The 20,565-nt window shown below is 54.8% G+C and overlaps 1 protein-coding gene across 1 annotated transcript in view; it reads left to right on the top strand.

Annotated features, from left to right (window-relative positions):
• Window positions 1–20,565, top strand: part of MAN1C1 (mannosidase alpha class 1C member 1) — a 128,995-nt gene that overhangs the window by 91,758 nt on the left and 16,672 nt on the right. The window contains exons 3-6 of the mRNA XM_007459137.1: window positions 5,213–5,328; window positions 7,727–7,807; window positions 12,366–12,460; window positions 18,770–18,896. Of these exons, the coding sequence (XP_007459199.1) occupies window positions 5,213–5,328; window positions 7,727–7,807; window positions 12,366–12,460; window positions 18,770–18,896 (419 nt within the window). The remainder of the gene's footprint in view (window positions 1–5,212; window positions 5,329–7,726; window positions 7,808–12,365; window positions 12,461–18,769; window positions 18,897–20,565) is intronic.

The raw sequence follows: 20,565 nt of genomic DNA, 5'->3' as shown, positions 1-20,565 counted from the left end.
GAAGAGCGGCATCCTGAAGGCCAAGATCCAGCACAGAGCGAGCGTGGTGCCAAGGTGTCGGTGCAGGTGCCCGAGACGGGCCAGCCTGGTCCCCTGCCCTCCAGCCTGCCCACCCCCACTGGCAGCCGTCTCTCCAGCGCGGAGACAACTCTGCGGCAGACTGCGCCCCTGCTATTTCGGAGGACGGGGCAGTAAATTGAGGAACCCTTTAGAGTGATGAGAAAGGAGCACTTGTCGTGGCGATGGGGGTACACGGAGTAGGGGCATGGAGGGTGGACCCTGAAGGGCTGGGGAAGACTTCTCGGGGAGGGTGAGACTTCATGCAGACTGTGGGGTGAGGATCACAGTGGCTTCCTGGGTGAGGAGACACTGGGCAGCTCCAGACCCCTCAGGAGCAGGTGGAATGGGGAAGGCAACTCCTAGCGAAGTTTGTAGAGGCGTCACAGAAGTCGGGGAATGTGCTGAAGCTGCAGGGAATAGGGAGGGGCCCACTAGGGTTGGGAGCTCTGGCCTTTGGGGCTGCTTGGAGACAAGGCAGGGAAGGGGTGTAAGAGAAGCATGAGCCTCAAGGATCTCATGGTCTAGTTAGAGGGCGAGACAGAGCCTCACAGTGCAGGGAGGGTGCCTGAGTGGGAAGCCCCAGAAAGTGCTACGGGAGCTCTCTGGGCGAGAGGAGGTTGTCTGGGTGCAATCAGGGAAGGCTGCCAGTGGGAGGTGACCTTGAAGAAGGTGTGGGCTTTGCCCAGAGGCACAGAAAAGCTTTCTTGTCAGAGGAGACCACACATGCAATGGTAGGAAGGCCAGAGGATGCAGCCTGTGTCCAGGAAGCAGAGATTGATGCGAGATATTAGCCAGATCCTTTGGATTCAGACCCAAAAGACTTTACGCGTGCACGCACGCACGCACACACACACACACACACACACACGTGCACGCACGCGTGCGCACAACTCTTTATTGTATGGTTGTACTGTGAAGCCACTGCAGGTTCCTGAGCTGGGGATGGACACAATGGATCTGGTTTTCGGGAGACAGATCAGGCGACAGTATACAGGGTGAATCAGAGGGGAAGGAAGGGGTCCGGGAGGTAGGTAGACCCTTTTGGAGGCAGGAGCACACCCAGGTCAGGGGTGGGAAGCAGCAGACACAGGTGGGACCCATATGACACTTTTCCTTTAAGTTGGGTCAAGGCTTTTGCAAGCCGCGTCTTGTGCCTACACTGCCCAACAGGGTGGTGAGAGGCCAGTAATGCAGGAGCGTCACAAGGCCTCAGTGACCCCAGAAGGCTTTGTGGCAGGGCTGCCCAGGGCCAGCTGGGGACAAGGAGGGCCATACTTCTGTTTGTGGGGACCAGCTCATGTGCACCCAACATCACGCCAACTCCTTTCCATCCACCCCCGCACTTAACCCTCCCAGCAGCCTTACGAGGTTGGTCCTACTGTAATCTCCATTTTTTTCAGATGAGAAAAATGAGGCTCAGTGAGGTACAGTGACTTGCCCTGCACACAGCTAGTACATAGTGGAGCCAGGATTTGAACCCACATCTCCCTGGCCAGGCCAGTGTTTCAAGGTGAGCTAAGGGACCCCAGAAATAAGAACAATGAACTGATTTGTCAAGCACTTACACCGTGCCAGGCATGTACAGATGTCTTTATCAGGTGTCTTTAGGCTGGGCAGTATATGATACCTTTGTCCCAGCTCAGGAACCTTCAGTGGCTCCTCAGTACCCCAGCCCAGTGGTCTTCACCTCATTTTACAGATGAGAACTTTGACACTTAGAGCAGATGGGTTGCTGGCCCAGGCTGGGATGTGAACACAGAGCTGTGTTCTTTTAACAGAAGAACACAGGAAGGGGAGCCAGCGGGGGCTTTTGTGAACGGCAACAGTTCAGAGCTAGAGCCGGGAGGGTGGGCCGCCCAGGAGAGTGGGCCGCCCAGGCCCAGGGAAGCTTCCAAGCTGGCCACCTGACTCTTTGTGCCCCGCTGGCTCTTTACATACAAGTTGGGGCCTGCTGACTGAATAGGCGTCTGTCTTTTTCCCTGGGGAGCTGCCCCAGGTCAGCTGCAGGTGCAGATAGAGTTGAATTCGGGATAGGGCCTTCTCTCCTGCCCGGCCTGGCCGCCAGGTAACCTCCGGCCTGAAACGGAAAGCTTTCCAATAAGTGCCTTGCTGGCCTGCAGCCCAGCTGTGTGGTAGGTGGGAGCGGAGAAGCAGGAGGACTTGGACACCCGAGAGCAGGGGCAGAACCTTGCCAACAAATCTCTTAGCGAGTCGCCTCCTCAGCCGGCTGCCTCGGGAGTGTTCGGGAAGGACAGCTGGTCACGAGGAGCCCTGGCTGTTCTCCCGGCCCAGCCAATGCCCTGGGGCCTCAGGACTCAGGGTTGGCCCAGGAGACGGAGGGCCTGTGGGGTGAAAACACCAGGCAGCCCGGGGCAGGATCCAGAAATCGGGTACTCTGGGCCGCCTCTCCCTTGACCTTGAAGGACACACAGCTTGGGCTTCTCTTCTCTTCTCTTCACGAGTCAGAGCAGCCTCCTGCCCCCGCAGGGGAGGGGGACTTAGCAAGCAGATCCGAAATTGTTTTCCCAGGGAATTGAGAGGCCCTCTTGTGGAAAACACACTACATGTGGCCCGGCCTGGGGCTCCATTCCTCCCTTGGGCTAATCTTGGGCGGGACCTCTCTGGGGTCCTCATCTCTGAAATCTAGGGGTGAGGCAGCCGCATCTCAAAAATTCCTCCAGGCCCTTAAGAAGTCAGGTGTGAGGCCCTGTGGTTAACAGGAAGGGACCCTGGCATCAGAGCCAGGAGTGTGGACCCCAGGCCTGTGCCCTTTGGCCGGGGCATGTCTCAGTCCCTCTCTGGCCATGTGTGGCCCATCTGGGTCCCAAGGCCTGAGCACCTCAGGAGGGTAAAGAGTTGCCACGAACCGTGCTCAGCTTTGGACACCTACAGGGGAAGCAGCCAGGATAAACCAGAAAAAGATCAACTTGGTTTGGCTTTGAGTATGTTTTCTCCTACTAATCCTTAAGTGTAGGAGGGGTTGACATTCTGGAGATTCACTTCAACTCAAAAGCCGAAGCCGTCCCAGGACATGTGTCTCTGGATTGGGAAACGCCTGCATCCCCCAGCCCTCCCCTCCCTCCACTCTTCCTTGCAAACCCTCCCTTCTGGAAATGTGTCTTTAACCTCCAGACTTAACTTTCTCTCAACTTCTCCTGGATCTCCCTCCCATCCTTTTCCAAGCCGTGCCCTTTATCTGACCTTGCCCAGCCTAGAGAGGTGGTTAAGTGTTTTGAGTTTCACAAGGATTCCCTGCATGCAAAGTCAACACAAGTGAGCAGTTAAGGAAGCACTAATTAAGGAGATGGGACGCTAGCTCTGAATGCAGGAGTGCCCGCAAAGCCGTACTTCAGACTCAAGTGGGGCTCAGCACCTGTCAGGGAGCTCTAGTGTCCGCTGGGGGAAGGTGGAGGCTGTGAGTCTCAATGCTTTGAGCCTCTGCAAGGAGGACATTGAAGGAACAATTACTTCTCTGAAGTTACCCTCTAGTCCCTAAAGGAAATTGCTGCTGCCTGCGATGACTACAGTTGTAAGGAGTTGATGGGAGGCCACCATCTCTTCCAGGAAGCCCCCCAGATGGCCCCAGGCACATCTCTTTCTCCCTCATTTCTTCCTCTACCGTCCGCTAGAAGGCAGGCTCTGGTTGTCCCATGTGGGAGGTTCTTTCTCATCGCTCTGCTGTCCAGTCTGTGGTGTGGAAAACTGCACAATTTTCTCAGCCTTTACTCCCAGGACAAGAGTCTAAGGCCCCAGTGGCAGGGGCCAGGCCTCAAAGCTCACGCTTTGTGTACCCACTGGCCTAGAGCAAGAGTGGCCACGGAATCTTTGGTTTGTGCATTTGTTTAGTTTCTTTGTCCAAATTATCTTTCCGTTTTTTTTTATCAGAAATAAATTTCTGGTTATAAAAATAATCCATGGGGCTTCCCTGGTGGCACAGTGGTTGAGAGTCCGCCTGCCGACGCAGGGGAAGGTTCAAATTGTCTTAAGTGGAGAGAGTTTATTAATGTATTGGTCTTACAAGCAACCTCTCTCGGTTTACTAGTTAAATGAAAACCACATCTTTGGGGCAAGAAATTGGACGGAGGCCATGTGCGTGCGTGACTTGAGGTTGAGATGTACCAAATCTAGATCACACTGCTGTGTGATCTTCTGGTAGAATTAAATAAAAGGCATTAAAAAAATTTATAGCTGCCTTTTACCAGCTTTATGTCTGATTTTTTTTCTCTCTCTAGATTCTTTGGCTGACATGAGTTTTGAAGTTCTGCCATATTCACTTATCAGCCTATGGCAAATGCAGTCCTACCAGAGTGAAGGTGAAAGGCGCAGAATTAAAAAAAAAAAAAAAAATCCATGAGCTGAAGAAATCAAAAAGCACCTGTAATCCCAGCACTCAGCAATAACCACTGAATCACTTCCTGCCAGACTTGATTCTGTTCAGGCTCATCCACACTGGCAAACAGTAAAGAAATTATATTGTGCTTTTTTTTTTTTTTTTGCAATCTACTTTTTTTTACCTTAACAGATCCCATGTGTATCTCCCCAACTAACATAGGTCTTTCTCAGTTGTGTGAATGTCTGCATAGTGTCCTATTTTATACATGAGCCACAATCTGTGTAACTACTCTCCTATTATTGGACTTGGAGGTTTTTTCCCCCAACTTTTACCCATTATATATGATACGGCAATAAATACCTTCCTGGATAAATATTTATGAACATCTTTTTGTTCTTAGAATAAAATAAAGAATGGCATTGAAGAGTCAGTGGACTGGCACATTTGTTAAGATTTTGTGGACCAAATGCCAGTTCACCCGCCCACCCGCCACCCCCAGCATGACAGAGAAGTGGTGGGCGCCCAACTTGCCCTGATGGTTGACATGCTGGCAGATGTAAGAGTGGACCAAGGTCTGGGGAGCAGCTCATGCCTTGAACTCAGTCTCTCCAACCCCCCACCCACCCTCTGCTGCCCTGAGGAAGAGGCAGCCCATGGGGGGACTCTGGGTCCTGGATGTGCCTTCAAAGGCTGGTGGCCCTGGAGTCTCCCTGGATCGTGCCTGGGAGCCTGCCCAGGCATTTAGAGGAGGCCCGGGGAATGGTGGCTTGTGTGATTGGGGTGGAAAGGACGAGATTGACCCATCCTCTGTGCCTGCAGGAGGCCTCAGTGGGGCAACGGTCATTGATTCCCTCGACACCCTCTACCTCATGGAGCTGAAGGAGGAGTTCCAGGAGGCCAAGGCCTGGGTGGAAGAGAGCTTCCACCTGAACGTGGTGAGTCAAAGACCTCCGGGGTATTAGAGCCAGAAGGGGCCCGAGAGGTCAGTGACCCGCTCCTCCCAGGCTGCCCAGCAGAGCATTCTTGGAAGCAGGGTTCCGTGCACCCTGTGCCAAGGCCCCTCTCCTCAGACCAGCCTCGAGGTGGGGCATGTCCCCCCAGCCCTGGCCGGCCCGTGAGTATTTACTAGCCGGAACTCCCTGGGGTGGAAGACAGCCATTCTTGCCCTCCCTAGGGTGCCAGGCACATTGCTCCCACCCAGGAAGCCCCTTCTGGGACTGACTCTGTCAGACAGAACAGCAGCAACAGGGGAAGCGACTCTGGGAAGGGAGAACTGGTTATCTGCTCGGAGCTGCCCTAACCGAGAGGTCCCCATCCACCCCCGGGCTGCCCTCTTGAGAGTGAGAGGGGCAGGGGGAGCTGTCCGGTTTGAGGCCATGACCAGGCTTGGGGCCCTCTTGGTTTCCAGCCTTGCAGGCATCCCTGGTCAGGGACCAGGGCCTTGGGACGGGGATTCTCATGTATATGGATGGTACAAAAGCCTTAAATACCAGATGCCTCTCCCACTGATCTCTCAGCCCAGACTAAAGTAACAGATCCATCCTGGAGGTCTCAGCTCCCCACAGGGAGATGCTGTTTAGGTGGTTTGGGGGAGCAAGACATGGAGACAGATGGGTAGGGGGAAGGGTCACATCAAAACACACTGTCGGGCTCCATCTGGGGCTCCACAAGTGACAGATCCTGCCATGAACCGGGACAGCTCCTGGCAGAACGGAGGTCTCTGCTCCTGGAGAGGCCCATGTCAGAGCAGAGCAGGGCAGAGAGACAAAGTGGGGAAAGTCCGGAAAGGCAATGCTACAGGAGAGCCTCTGGCTCAGCTCGCAGCCTGGGAAAAGTCATTTAACCTTCCTGGGCCTTACTTTCCCAACCAAAAGATGGTACAATGATAGTGCCTAATTCACAGGCTTGTGAGGATTGACCACCATGGAGGGTTGTAAAAAGCATTTTATGACACTATAAAGTCCAATACAGATAAAGTGGTGCCATCATCACTGTGATGATTTTGAGGCTTGTTATGACTTCTGCTAGTCTGTGTGAGGCGAGAAAGTTCAGAATCCTCCCATTTCCTGCAGTATCTGAGGCAGGAGAAGGAAGGAGTGTCTCCATAGCCCACCTTGACCCCTCCGCAGATGGTGGGTAGAGAGCGGGCCTCAGGCAGCTGCCTGAGGAGCCAGGTGGTGGCAGGGCTGGGCAAGCCTAGGGACATTCACACAGGCTGGGACAGATTGGGAGTGTCCCTGGAAGAAAGCAAGATGGGGTCTCTCCACCTCTCTGAGCCTGGGCTTTCTCATCTGAAAAGTGGGAATGATGCCTTCACCAAGGACTGTAAGGCAAAAGAGAGTAGCTGTGCAAGTGCTCTGTTAATGGAAAAGCTCTCCCAGATAAAAAGATGACCATTGCTGTCATCAATAACAAAAGACCGTGATGTGGGAAGTATGCCAAGGGGAGCCCTTACGGGGCGGGGGGTTTATAACAGGCACCTTTATGAAGCCATGCCCAGCACTGGGAAGGCACTGGGCAGGCATCTCACCTGCCCCACTCAGGATCTCATATCCACCCTGCTCGGGATGAAGAAACTCGGGCAGGGAAAAGCTAAATATCTTGCCCGAAGTTTGAAAGCCAAGTGAGTGCCTCAGGTGGGATTTTAACCCAGATCTGGTCCTCGGCATGATGCCTCATTAACCCTGCTTTGCAGTCCACACTTCAGAAAGAAAACAACAATGATTAAGGCAAGTGTGGGTGTGCCCTGAGGGCTACAGAGCTGAGGCTGAGAAACTGCTGGTTGCCTACTAAGATCTGCCTGGCACCCCTCCTTTCCTCCTCAGAACCTCCTGTGAGAACCCTCCACTTGCCCTGTCACCCCAAAGAAGGACCACACCATCCTCCTGCTAAGCCAGGGGCCTCTCTCGGGGAGGAGGGGGCCAGACAGGAGGAGGATTTGCCTCTCCTCAGGCTAAGCTTCAGCCAGCAGCTCCCCCACAAGTTCCTGAGCTCCTTGGAGAGCAGCCAGGCATAACTTTGCTGCGATGGCCTCCAGCAAAGACTGGGGAAGGAAGCCAAGCCCAGTGTTTATTTGGAACTCTGTAAATGTTCAGTAGCTGCCCGCCAGGCAGGTGCTGATCCCTTTCACCTTTTGCTCTGAAAACCACCACCAAAGGTAGCCTGGCCCGCTGGGCAAGGGCTTGGAGCCCGGAGCCCGGCGCAGGTATGGCCAGGTCAGTGGCGCAGGGGCAGTGGCAGGTGTGACCTGTCTCAAGGGTCTGGCTGCCTCAGGAAGCCCTGTGGGCATCTCACGAATGTCCCCACTACCCTCCCTGTCTTTCTGCCCCGCAGAGTGGAGAGGCATCCTTGTTCGAAGTGAACATCCGGTACATCGGAGGACTTCTCTCGGCCTTCTACCTGACGGGAGAGGAGGTAAGTTGGCCTTTCAAAGCCCCTGGACCATCCAGGCTGGAAAGGGCTTAGGAGGACATCCAATCCCACCCCCTCATTTTACCAACGAGGAAACAGGGATTCGAGGGGATCTGAATCCCATCTCCATGGTGCCACCCACAGAATCCTCCTTCAATTTTGCTGCCCAGGGGAGCCCAGGTGGCTCCCACAGTTGCTAGTAAATTCTCCAAGGGCAGCAGTTGGGGCTGCCCACCATCCTCACAGCTCCCCATAGGGCACCTGCGATATCTGTGCTCCGTCCAGGCTTGTGCTGCTGCTGGACTGGTTTTCGCACATGTTGGTTCTCAGGACTGATAAAGCCAAGACCGTTGTTTCACCGTTTCCTCCTCGGGCCCCTTGGCCTTGGCCTGCTCCACAGCCATCCCCTTGCCCTCTGCTCCCGGGCCAGACACCAGCCAAACTCCAGCTCCAGGTCTCAAGCGGGCGACCGGGGAGGTGGGCAGCCACTGCCGGCCACTCGGCCCAGGCGAACTGCGTTGGCTTCCAGAAGGAGGGCCGTGAAGGGTGGCGAGAATGCAGAGCCCTGGGCACAGAGTCAGAAAACCTGCGTCTCATCCCTACGCGGCACCTGCCTGTGGCCTTGAGCAAGTCCCTTCTCCCGCCCCTAGACCTCATGCCTTCCCCACAGTGGGGTGGTCCTAACCCCCAGGGGTCAGAGAGGTCTTGTGAAATGGGAGGAGTGGGAAAGGGTTTGGCCCCAGGGCTGAAGGGCTCCAAAGCCCATGTTCTCTGCACTGCAAGGAATCCTGAGAACCACAGAAGTGGGGGACTTCATCCCTCGTGAGCGCCTGGGAAAGCACAGCCTGAGGACCTGGGGGGAGGCTGGCAGAATCCCCAGCGCATGGGGCACCCGTCAGTTGTGTGGCCCCTACGCAGAGCGGCTGCACTGCTCGGCACAGCCGCTGCTCTGTCCGCTTGGACACATAATTATCCTGCCCCCTGCTGGTGGGGAACCTCTGCCGCTGCTGTCAGAGAAAGCCCTGCCGCTTCCCTTCCAGCAAGTGGCGCGGATGGGCGGAGGCCACGCGGGCGGAGGCAGCAGGCGGCGAGCACTTGATCTCTCCGGCCGCTCCGGGCCCCTCTCCATCAAGCCTAATCTCCTCAGCAGAGATTACCGCTTGTACCAATTTGTCCCCAAATGATTGTCCATGGGAACCCTGCGAGCCACCCAAGGCCTGAATTTCATTTGAAAACCCCAGGACAGGAAAATGATGTGGAGCAGAAAAAGGCGCCATGCTCTGCACGGGCACCGGCCAGCCTCCCGTCCAGGTTGGGGGTGGAGCCATGCAGCTCAGGGCTCACAGGGGTGGGTGTGGGGCCAGCGATTTCTTGGGGGCAGACCAGGCAGTGGGGTGTGGTAGGAGTACCTGTGTCCAGAAGGCCCAAGGGGAGCCTGAGTGGCTCAGAACCCCTGGGCAGGCAGGCTTCCGGGTTATGGGCGCAGCCACGCATCCCTGACCCCTCAGTGCCCAGCACCTCCCCGCGCGGAGACCGGCCGTACATGCAGCTGCGGAGACTGAGAATTAGGAAAGGGAGCCAGTGCAGGTCGCACAGGTTCCTGTGTCTTTCCACCGTGGGCCTGGGTTCTAGACCTTGTTCAGCCTGGCCCAGCATCACTGCTTGTCACCAGGACTCGGCCACACCAGACTGAGGCCTCCCTCCTCTCTCCATCCTCCATCTCGCATACAGGGGGTGCTGGTGGAGTGGGTCTTTCCCACGGTGTTTGTGGAATGAACGGTGAAGGAGATCCCACGCCCCTTCCTGGGCTGAGGCCTTTCTTGCTTCAGAGGGAACCTGCAGGAGGTGGATCCCCTGCTGGGTAGGGCGGGAGGTGGGGGGTTCCCACAGAGACTCCACTTCCACGAGAATATTCCACGAGAATAACAGGAACAACCACAGCTGCACCAGGTGACATTTGCAAAGCACTTTACAGTTTTTATAGCATATTCATTTATGTACATCCTCTCATCTGATTTCTAGAAGACCCCTTTGAAGAAACCAGGGCACACGTCACTGTTCCTTTGTGCAGATGAGGCTCGGAGACAGTACCTGACTCATGCAGGGTCACACAGCTGCTGAGTGGGGAGATCTGAACCTGGGCTCTGACTCCCAGTCAAGAGCCCTTTCCACTCTACAGGATGTAATTTTTTCTGGTCTCTCTCACCTCTGTTCTGGAACCACTAGGCCACTGCCCATTGTGTGCCATGGCTGTCTGAGGCCATATCTCTCTGTGTTGGTGAGGTGGCTTGGTGTCCTGGAAAAGAGCCACTTAATAGCTCCATAACCTTGGACAACTTGCTTCTCTGAGACTCAGTTTTGTTTTCCTCAAAGTGGGTCAACACCTTCCCCACAAGCCTGTTGCAAGGATCAAAGGTGACATAGATAAGACACATCATTTCCAAATGATGAGGACAGGTGTTCTGTTCCGCATGATACCACTCCTGTCCAGTCACACCTCCCTGGGATGGTTGAGGCTCTGCCATGCCAGCCTGCATCAGGGCCTTCCAAAGAAGGAGACGTGGTTTGCTGGCAGAGAGGAGCATTTCAGAGGAGTTAGCTTGGCGTCCTCAGGCAGAGGGCAGCCTGGAGCCCCAGCCTTGGGTCAGGTTCCCGTGGGTTCCTGCGTTCCTTCATGCCTCTGTGCTCAGCCTCCCCGGGGGCAAATGAAGAGATCAGGACCTTCAAAGGAGAGCCCCTTGTTGTTGCTAAACCAGTGGCTTCTGGGGTGACTCGAGGCTTTGGAATTTGAATTCTAGACAAACTTCCTCAGGATTCTGCTGTGGCTGCCCCAGTGCCCACTTCTAGGACCCACTGTCTGGCACTGGATGTTATCATCTTCTGTCACCCATCACTACCAGGCCCCAGGTGCAATTCTTCCCTCTCCCTCCCACCCTCCCTCCTTCCTAAACAAGAACTACACCCGCCCCACAGAGGCCTCTAATCCACAGCCCAGGTAGTGTTCACAAACTCCTCCCCACTGCGGTCCCCAAACAGCTGCCTCAGAACCTTTAAATTGCACATGTTAGGAGAGACCTCAAGAAGACTTCATTTTGCAACAACATGCAGGCGGTCAGCACACTGAGTCTCCCTGGAGCCCCAGAAGTGAAAGGAAACGCTTTTTGTCCCATCAGGAGTGGTTGCTTAGGGACTTGCTTCTCAGCTTTTCAAAAATAAATAATGTTATTGTGGGTTTGCTTTTTTTTTTTTTTTTCCTTTTTTGCGGTACGCCGACCTCTCACTGTTGTGGCCTCTCCCGTTGCGGAGCACAGGCTCCGGACGTGCAGGCTCAGCGGCCATGGCTCACGGGCCCAGCTGCTCCGCGGCATGTGGGATCTTCCCGGACCGGGGCACGAACCCGTGTCCCCTGTGTCGGCAGGCGGACTCTCAACTACTGCGCCACCAGGGAAGCCCTGTGGGTTTGCTTTTATTGTAAAAATAGCACAGAAAATAGAATTAAGCCAAAAGAAGAAAATAAAAATCCCCCATGAGCCTAGTCCTCCGAGAAGACCATGGTTAATAGTTCAGTGTATTCCCAACCTTTCCTCAGGCATCCACTTGTATATAATTTTTACAAAAGTTGAATTACACCATTGTGAAATATTTTCTCTTAATAGATTATAAACCGTTTTTTTGCTATGAAATAAACCTCTCTAACGTCACTTCAGTGGCTGCATGGTATTCCATTGCATGGATAAGCCATCATTTCACCACTTCCCTGTGGCTTGATATTTAGAGTATTTCCAGTTTTTCTATACTAAACAACACTGGAATAAATAGCCATAAAGTTAAGTCTTTGCAACATCCTTGATGATTTATTCCCTTAGAATAAATTCCTAGGAGCCAGAAGGTCACAGGTGCTTTTGAATTAACCAGAAAAACAGTTTGAGGGGCTTAGAGCCTCGTGCAAGGGCCCTGACACCTGGGACCTCCCTGTGGCTCCCCGACCATCACATCACCGGTTTAGCCATTCACCTTTGCCGCTGTAAAATAGGAACACTGGGCAGAATCAGAGTGTCAGAGAGGAAAGGCCCTTCCCCTGGGTTTACAGGTGGGAAGGCAGAGGTGTGCTGAGAAGCAAACGGAAGCCAGGTTGGGAAGCAAGGCCGGGAGCTCCCCATCCCGTGCTCGTTACACTCTATCCGAATGTGTTTCTCACGCACTCAGCTTGGGGTGCACTGGCCCCGCCATGCAGGCAGGCACTGACCATTGGTGACCTGTTGCCCTGACCTCTCCGTGTTCCCAGCACAGCATAATCACTGAGCCTTCGTCCTAGTCCTGGCCCTGCAGTAAGGGCTTTACAACTATTATCTAATTTTCATTCCTCCAGCAACCCTCTGAGGAAGGCAATATTGCCCTGGATTTATAAACGAGGGAGGAAATTGAGCCAGGAATTCATGGACTCAGGTTCACATCCAGGCCTGACTGACCCCAGAGCCTAATGCACCTCCCACTCTGGGCCCAGCAGCCTTGGCAGGTTTATCCGCCAGGATTCACAGTGCCCTTTGACCCTTACTTGTAGGTGTTCCGAATAAAGGCCATCAAGCTGGGAGAGAAACTCCTGCCGGCTTTCGATACCCCCACGGGAATCCCAAAAGGCGTGGTGAACTTCAAAAGGTAGGATGCCGTCTGGTTTCCCACTTGTGGCTTCGGCTGCATCTGCGTGGAAACTGAGACACAGGGTGGGATGAATGCCGCCGCAGGAATCACGGGGGTCAGTGGCAGAGTGACACCTAGCCTCAGCCAGGGGCTCTCCTGAGCTGGCGTTGGTCACTAAACCTGGTTTTCAGGTTTAGGCCACGCAAGACCTGATCTTTCTGGCATGGAGATGGGGCCGCTGTTCCTCTGTGATCATCTCGTAACACTGCCGTGACTCACAGCCCCACCGCTGTGCCCCAACTGCCCTCCCTTCCCAGCTGGGATCCCGGGCTGGGAGGCACATCACACATCCCACCACAAGCAGGAACCCAAAGCTGCTGGGGAGTCAGGACCCTGGGCAGAGGGACCCTGGTTTGCTGACCCCTCAGCCCCTGTCAGGGCTGGGTCTCAGGAGCCCAGAGGGGCTGTCAGAACCCAGAGGGGCTTCTGGGAGCATCAAGCCCATGGAGGCTCAGACTCCGAGGAGGAAAGACCCTGGCCGAGGTCACATAAGCCAGTAACGGACCATCCAGGACATGAGCCCAGGACTTCCAACTCCATTTTCAATAATATTTATTGTGATTCCTCCCTGTAAAAAGAAATCCTCATTGCAAAAAAAATGTGGATTATACCAGAAGTGTTGGATAAGACCCAGAAAATCACCTGTGACTCCACTAGTCAAGAAACCACTGGTATGTTTCTTTCTACCGACTGTTTTAAAACATTAGTTTTTATTGGCCACTTGCATCGTTTCCCCTCCTGATAGGTTGCGTAATTCGGCGTGTGAACTAGAGTCTTTCTGGACATTCACCAAGTCACAGAGCCAGAGTAGAAGGGACCCGGGGTGACACAGCTAGAGCAGGTGGGGCCAGGGCCGCAGCTCCGTCCCGCTCCAAAGCCCCCGGGGACTTACCTGCCCCGTGTGAGGGTGGGAGCCAGGTGTGGCGCTGAGACCCAGAGGGGAAAGGACGGCCTCAAAGTCAGAGGAATAGTGGCCAGCCAGCTTTAGGATCCACTGAGGAGCATGAATCTTGCTCCTGGAGACCCCAGTGCACCCCAGTGTCTTGCCTTCCCTCCCTCTCTTCCTCCCCTGAGCTGCCATTTCCCACCATTTCCCTCGCTATCAGAGGCCAGCTCAGGTGCCACCTTCTCCAGAAGCCAAAAGTGTCCTTGGCTCTCCTGGCCTCCAGGCCCTTCATCTGCTTCCCGTGGCCCTTGTCACACTCAGTCTTCACGTTGCCCCACCGGCCCCGGAGCTTCTTGAGGGCAGGACCCATGTCCCCGTTTTTCTTTGTTCATTCCTTCAACAAATGTTCACGTGAGGCAGTGTGTGCAGCATGAGAGACCGACTCTGATGACTGCTGCCCTTACCATTTATTGAACGATCACTCTGTGCCTGGCATTACGCTAAGGGTTTCACTCAACACCTCAGAGCACACTCCTCACAGCAGGCCTTTAGGGTGGGTATTTATATTATGCCCACTGCCCAAGGTCTTCTAGCTCACAGGCAATGGGGCCAGGTTTTAACCCATTTTGTTACAGATCAAAAGCTCTGCTCCCAACACCCACCTGGCCCTCCCTCAGGCAGGAACCCTGCCACCCTCACAATGCATGGAGCAGAACTGGAGACCTGGTAGAAGGCACGTGCCGGTCCCCAGGCACCCAGGGAGCCCTCTGGGGCCATTCTTGAGACCATCCTACAACCTGAGCCTGCGGGGGAGGGCTGTAATATGTCCATCACACTGGACTTTCTGTTCCATCTCCTGAAGTGATTTCTTATCTCAGGGATCTCAGTCCAACAGGGGAGGGGAGGCAGGGGCCCTGGGCTCGGGTGGAGTGCCCAAGGCCCCCCTTTCTCCCTGGGAGGTCACACCCTCTAGGGCCTTGCAAAGAAGGGAGGACTCGGCCTGCTCAGCATCTTCACCTTCCTCACCTTCATCTCTGTGGTCAGAAAGGATTCCTGGGGTGTGATGTCACTGAAATCGCACTGCAGGCCAGGGAGGGGCCCTCAGGGCCCATCAAACCCCCATCTCGGTGCCAGGGTTGACTCCTCAGACCCTGTCACTTTGATCCCTGCTCAGATTCCTTTCCCACCAACACTGATCTTGGAGAAACACGGCCAGACGTCTTGGAGCCAAGACAAAAACACCCCGTCTTTCTGGATCCCTGTCCCGGGTCCAGCTTCTCAGGCCTCACTGCCTGGGGTCTGAGATGAGACCTTAGCTCAGGCACCCCTCCCTCCTCCATGCGTGGCACCCCCTGACTCCAAGCAAGCCCCACAAGCTGCAGCCCTGGTTGCCTGCCTTACCCATGTCCTGCAGAGCCCGGACCTGATCCCCCGCAGATCCTGACATTTCTGATTAAGAAAGCGCATTTATTTTTAGGCTGTTTACATGCTGCCAGTGCTGTATACATATGTATGTGTATGCATATTTCCTGGCAACACCTCCCTCTCATTTTCTGGGTAAGAGAGTCTATTGCTAAAAATGCATCCCCATTCCACCAGGGAAAACGTCAGGGATGTATACAGCCCGCGTGGCGCTGAGTGTTCCCTTTGGAGAGGGCCTGCTGGTGGGAGCTGGGTCCACATTGCTGCCTCTGCTCAGAGCAGGGCTGGCTGTGAGCAGCTCGAACCTGGGCCCTAGTAGGAGGGGCAGTAACTAGGCCCTGTCCCCAAACTGCCCGGTGAGGAGGACCCTGAAGGGAGGTGGTCCCCAAGTGAGTGTGACCGCTCCCCCTCCCTGGTGGCAGGCCTGGGAGGCGGAGGCAGGGGCAGCCATGACCTGTGACCTGCAGGACCACTGAACTCTGGGAGAGGGGAGGTGGCCAGTCCAAGGGCCTCTGCAGCTGAATCAATCTCACTGGCTCTCTCACACACCCAGCCTCACACACACCTATGCACCCTACTGCCACTCACCCAAATCATGAGGACTCAGATACACAGGCTCACCTTTGTCACACGCACTCTCCCACCTCTGTATATGTGCACAGATTCACACACAAAGATGCGTTTACATGTGCACGTTTCTGCTACACACTTAACATACACATCGTAATAATTGTGCACGTTTTTGAACGTTCACTGTGTCCCAGGCACAATGGCGTGGGTTCTCTCTTTTCAGCACACAACAACCATTGTGTGGACCCCATTTTAACAGTGAAGAAACAGACTCAGAGAGGTGAGGTAACTTACCCAGGTCACACAGCAGCAAAGCAAAGTTAGAATTAGAATCGTGGTCTGTCTGGCTCCAGAGTTAACGATTTCACCATACACATGTGTGCACACACAGGCACACACATGTAGAAGCTTCCACCAGGCTGGGGAGGGGCATTGTGGAGCAGCCCCTCCCACCAGGGGAGAGTCCACTTGGAGACTTAAAAGGCAAGGAGGGGAGCAGAGGGCAGAGCTCCTTCAGCCCATTGCCTCATGAGGCTGATCAGAAGACCTCCTGGTCTCTGGATGCTGCCCAGAACAGATGCCTTTGGGGCGCAAAGCACCTAGGATTTGGATTTGATATCAGCTCTACCAGCACTGTCACTTACTGTGTGACCTTGGAAAAGTGTCTTCCCCTCTCTGAGTCTGAGTATCCTAACCTATGAACTAAGAATCTTGGTATCTACCTCTGAAGTTAGATGTGAAGGTAAAATAAGATACAGCTGCTGCCTGGCACATATTAGGAACTTAACTCTAACAAACAACACATAATTTAGATGTGCGTAATTACATAATGGTAACAATGACAGTCATCATGTGCGTAATTTATATCTCACAATGGCTCTATGAGGTGTGGGTACTGTCGTTTAACAGATGAGGAGACTGGGGTCTAGAAGAATTCACTGACCCTTCACTGACCCTCCTGAGGTCTTCTAAGCTGGGAACTGGGGGAGCCAGCATTTGAAGCCAGGCAGGAGAGAAGGTGCCTGGCCTACCGCCCGCCTCTGCCCGGGGCGGCTCGACCACAGGAGGCCCACTTGGGAGGGTGAGCATTGAGAGGGAGGGGAGAGGAGGAAGAGGCTCCTGTGGGAGAAAATGAGAACAAAAGATGGCTGGTGGCTGGGGTTTTTTTTTTTACCTTGAATTTCTCTGCGAGGGCAGGAAGCATCAATTATTCAGGAAGCCCTCTGTGGGTACCTGCAGCTCCCACTGAGATCGCAGGCTGGAGAGAGAGGTCTCTTGGCGTGGGGGGAGGGACAGGGAGGGGTCAGCTTCCCCTTCCCTCGAGGTGGATATGGGGCCGTCTCAGGGACCCCTTAGGGAAGTGCCCTCTGAGGTTTGAATCCTGCCTCCACCCGCTACCAGCTCTGAGCTTCTGAAAGCAACTCACTTCCCTTTCTGAGCCTATTTCCTCAGGGTTTAATGATGCTTTGCCTTGTGGGCTTTAAATGAGGTCATGATGCAAACGCCTGCCCCAGTGCCTGCATCTGGAAGCTGTTTTATTTACTATCTAGGAGCCAAGTTTCCCCTCTCTGTGCAACCCATCCCTCCCCACCTGCCCCCAAGTCAGGAAAATACCCAAGGAGGCAGGGATGTTTACTGAGATCACCTGCTCCAGAAGATCCTAAGACTCAGTTCCATCTGTTTCTGGAAGCTGGAAGAGTTTCCTGACTTTCCTGAAACCACATCAGAGAGAAGAGCAGCCTTAGGGGAGCCCCAGCCCACCCCAGATAAAGCGGTGCCCCTCAGCTGGCAAACTGTGACCTCCCAGACCCACGACTGCCTTCCTAGGTCCTGTCCCTGGGAGACAGAGGGATGACAGAGGCCAGTTCCCAGGGAGCCAGAGCTACCACAGCAAGGAAGCAGAGGGGCTTCCAGAGGCCCCGGCAGAGCCAGCCCCCCAGCCTGCCACACACTGACTGCACCTTGGAGGCCCTACAGATAGGGGGCACTCACTCCACCCCGCTCTGTGCCCACCCACTGTCCCCCCACAACCTCCGTGCAGAGGGAGGTTGACCCTTGTCTCCCTGGTTGTCCTAAACGTCCCGGGAAAGAGCATCATGATACACACGAGGGCTCAGATCAGGGAGAGGAAGCAGCTTACCCAAGGCCACCCCCATTCTGCATCTTCCTCTTCTCTCTCAATCCCCGCAAAGCCCTAGGACCCGAGACTGGGACGCATTATCCTTACTCAGTCTGACGGATGCAGAAACCAAGGTACACGGGAAGAAATGGTTTGCCCAAGACCTCGCTGCTAACAGACTTGATCCTGTGCCTCCTGGCTGCAGGTCCCAGGGAGATTTTAAGTGACAGCTCCTGGAAAGGCAGCGTCCTGGCCTCTTATCATGTAATGAGACGAGAGGCCAGCAGCTGCACAGTGACTGGGACAAGCTCTGGCGTCAGAGCAGCCTTGGGTCCCCACTGTTCCATTTACTGTGTGATCTCGGGCGGTGATTTCACTGTCCTGTTCCTCGTTTTCCTCATCTGTGAAAGGGGCAGATGGGAGGATTACCCGAGGCCCTGCCCCTGTACTCTTCCTCCTTGAAAGCACCCAGTACTTTCAAGGAAAGAGAGGAAGCGGTCAGTTGACAGCCTTCTCCGGCGGGGTCGCAGGGTCATGCTGGTCATCCATCTGAGGTGTGCGTGAGACACGTACATGCTCAGCGAGTGAGGAGACCTTTGCTCCGAGAGCCCCTGCTGCTTTCCTTCCTAGCCTTGGACCTCCCAGGGTCCAGCAGCCCCAGGTGTGTGGTCTTAGCAGGGCCACCCACCCTCAGGTGTGGGTTCCATGAAGTTCCAGGCGGGGGCCGTCGTGTGTCCGTGAGCAGCACTGGCTTGGGGGGGGGGGGGTTGGGGCCAGATGGGATCCCTGCTCTCTTCATCTGCCCCCTTTGGACCCCAGCCATGCACTGTTTACCCTCCACAAGTAGCAACAATGATTATGAGCCATTGACAAGTCGATAGAAATAGTGTTCTGTGTGTGTGTTGGGGGGGGGTCTTTGTGGCCCCTGACAGCATTATCAATATCACCTGTAAATTTAGCATCATGTGTGTGCCAGGTCTTGGCCACCAAGGCAGCTCTGCTAATATTCTTCTGGAGCCTACACGTCTTGCAGAAGCTGCTTGACCATAGAAACAAAGAATATTGCCTGTCAGACAGGCCTGGGTGACCTTCGGCAAGTTTCTCACCAACCTCAGTGTCCTCATCAGCTAAATGGGGCTAAGAATAGTACCGACCCCCAGGGAGGGTTAACTGGGATTGCACGGAGAAGCTCCTAGTCCAGTGCCTGGCAATGGGGCAGAGGAGCCAGCCCTGTTGGCAGAGGGTGACCGGGGCTGCTTCTGTCTTTCAGTGGCTCCAACAGGAGCTGGGGCTGGGCCGTGGCAGGGGGCAGCAGCATCCTGGCGGAGTTTGGATCCCTGCACTTGGAGTTCTTACACCTCACCCAGCTCTCTGGCAACCAGGTCTTCGCAGAAAAGGCAAGTCTTCTCCCCTGCTCTCTCTTCTCCACACAGAGAGCGAAGGGTGGGTGCTCGGCCCGTGACAGGGAAATGGACCGCGGGCCAGCTGGAGGGCGTGTGGGGAGCCCGAAGGCCTCCAGCCACTGCCAGCATAGCAGATAGTTGCCTAATCGTAACCGATGCCAGGCGCCAGGGAAGGTGAGTGCAGGGAGTCAGCAGCATTCTACAGAGGGCACGGCAGAGACATAGCTGCCAGCGAGAAGGTTTTCCCTGGTACATGTGCGCTCGCTGGCAACCATACACGTGTGAAATCTGGAGAAAGTGCAACAGCGGAAATCCAGGCGCCAGTTTGCGTTGGCAGGAATTGGCCGCCCGGCACGAAAGTCCCCTTTCCAGAGACATTTAACTTCTTTGTGTGAGATCTGCCTGCCTTTCCCCTTCCAGATGCCCATCTAGCTCCTGCCGTCAGCAGGCTGGCAAAGCAATTTCACTCCACAGCAGAGGCTCACGTCTGTTCCTTCTCATCGTTACCAGGCTGGCGAAGGCCACAAGGGGTCCAGAGCGCTAGCACCCAGGCCTTCGTCCATCCTGACAGCTGCCCATCCCTGGCCCCCTGTGAAGCCCTCCAGAAGGAGCAGTTCCTCAGTGTCACAGCCCTTGGCAGTCCTACTGTCTGCAGGTGTCTCCGTAGGTCTAACCCTCAGCCCGAGGAAGAGAAGTGGACACACACCACCCTCAGATGGTGCTTCTGCCCCTTCCTGAGTCCTGCCCCTATAGGGAGACGAAGCCCTGGCCTCCAGGAAGAAGGAGACCCCCACTCCCAAAGCCTTCTCTTCCCCCCACATGTTAGTCTCTAGGGACGCCAAGGGAGCTGGGAGGTCACAGAGTCACACCTCTACCCAGTGGCTCTCAGTCTTTTGTCAGCCAACCAGCCCCAAAGCATCATCTAGCACGCTGGTGATGAAGCGGATTTCTGAGTGTCGCCCCAGGCCCAGGAGTCTGCGTTTTAAATAAGCCCCCATGTGCTTTTTGATGCCAGGTTTAGGACCACTGCTTGCTCAGTGTGGGAATCCACCCAAGCTTTCTTGAGAAGCTCAAAGAAGAGCTTTCAACCTCTTGATTGCTTCCTCTGCACTGGGGCTCACTACCAGCCTCAAACAGCCCCTCATGTTGTCAGACCTCCCTTCAGAAGCTTTTCCTTATATTGAGAGGACTCTGCCTCCCTGGGATACCCCACCTCAAGAGCTCATGGAATAAATTCAATCCCACTTCCGATGGGTCTTCTCCTCTGGTCTTTTTTCCTGCCTCCAGGCCCTCCCCGCCCCCAGCCTCCCTATTTCCACTGCTCTTGAGCCAGACCCCTCTAGGAACACCACGGCCGGCTCAGAGCGGAGTGAGACGAGCAGCTTGCTCTAGTTCCTGCAAGTCTGGAGATACCACTGCCTGAGCACCTACAATGTGCTGGGTACCGTATAGTAGCTCTGATTTTCCCACCAACCCTATGAGGTGTGTCTTCTGTCATCCCCATTTTACAGAGGAGGAAACTGAGACTCAGAGCGGTTAAATCACTTGTCCTGGGTCATCCAGCTGGTAAATGATAAAGCCGAGACTCAAACCCAGGACTTTCTGGCTCTGAAACCCATGCTCTTCAAGACCAGATCAGTTCAGCCGGCTTCCGGATTTTTCT

This window comes from Lipotes vexillifer, unplaced genomic scaffold (genome assembly GCF_000442215.2).
Source record: "Lipotes vexillifer unplaced genomic scaffold, Lipotes_vexillifer_v1.1 scaffold496, whole genome shotgun sequence".
In the NCBI taxonomy this organism is placed as follows: Eukaryota; Metazoa; Chordata; class Mammalia; order Artiodactyla; family Lipotidae; genus Lipotes; species Lipotes vexillifer.
Note: the sequence above shows the minus strand (reverse complement) of the source record. Positions and strands in the feature narration are given on the sequence as shown.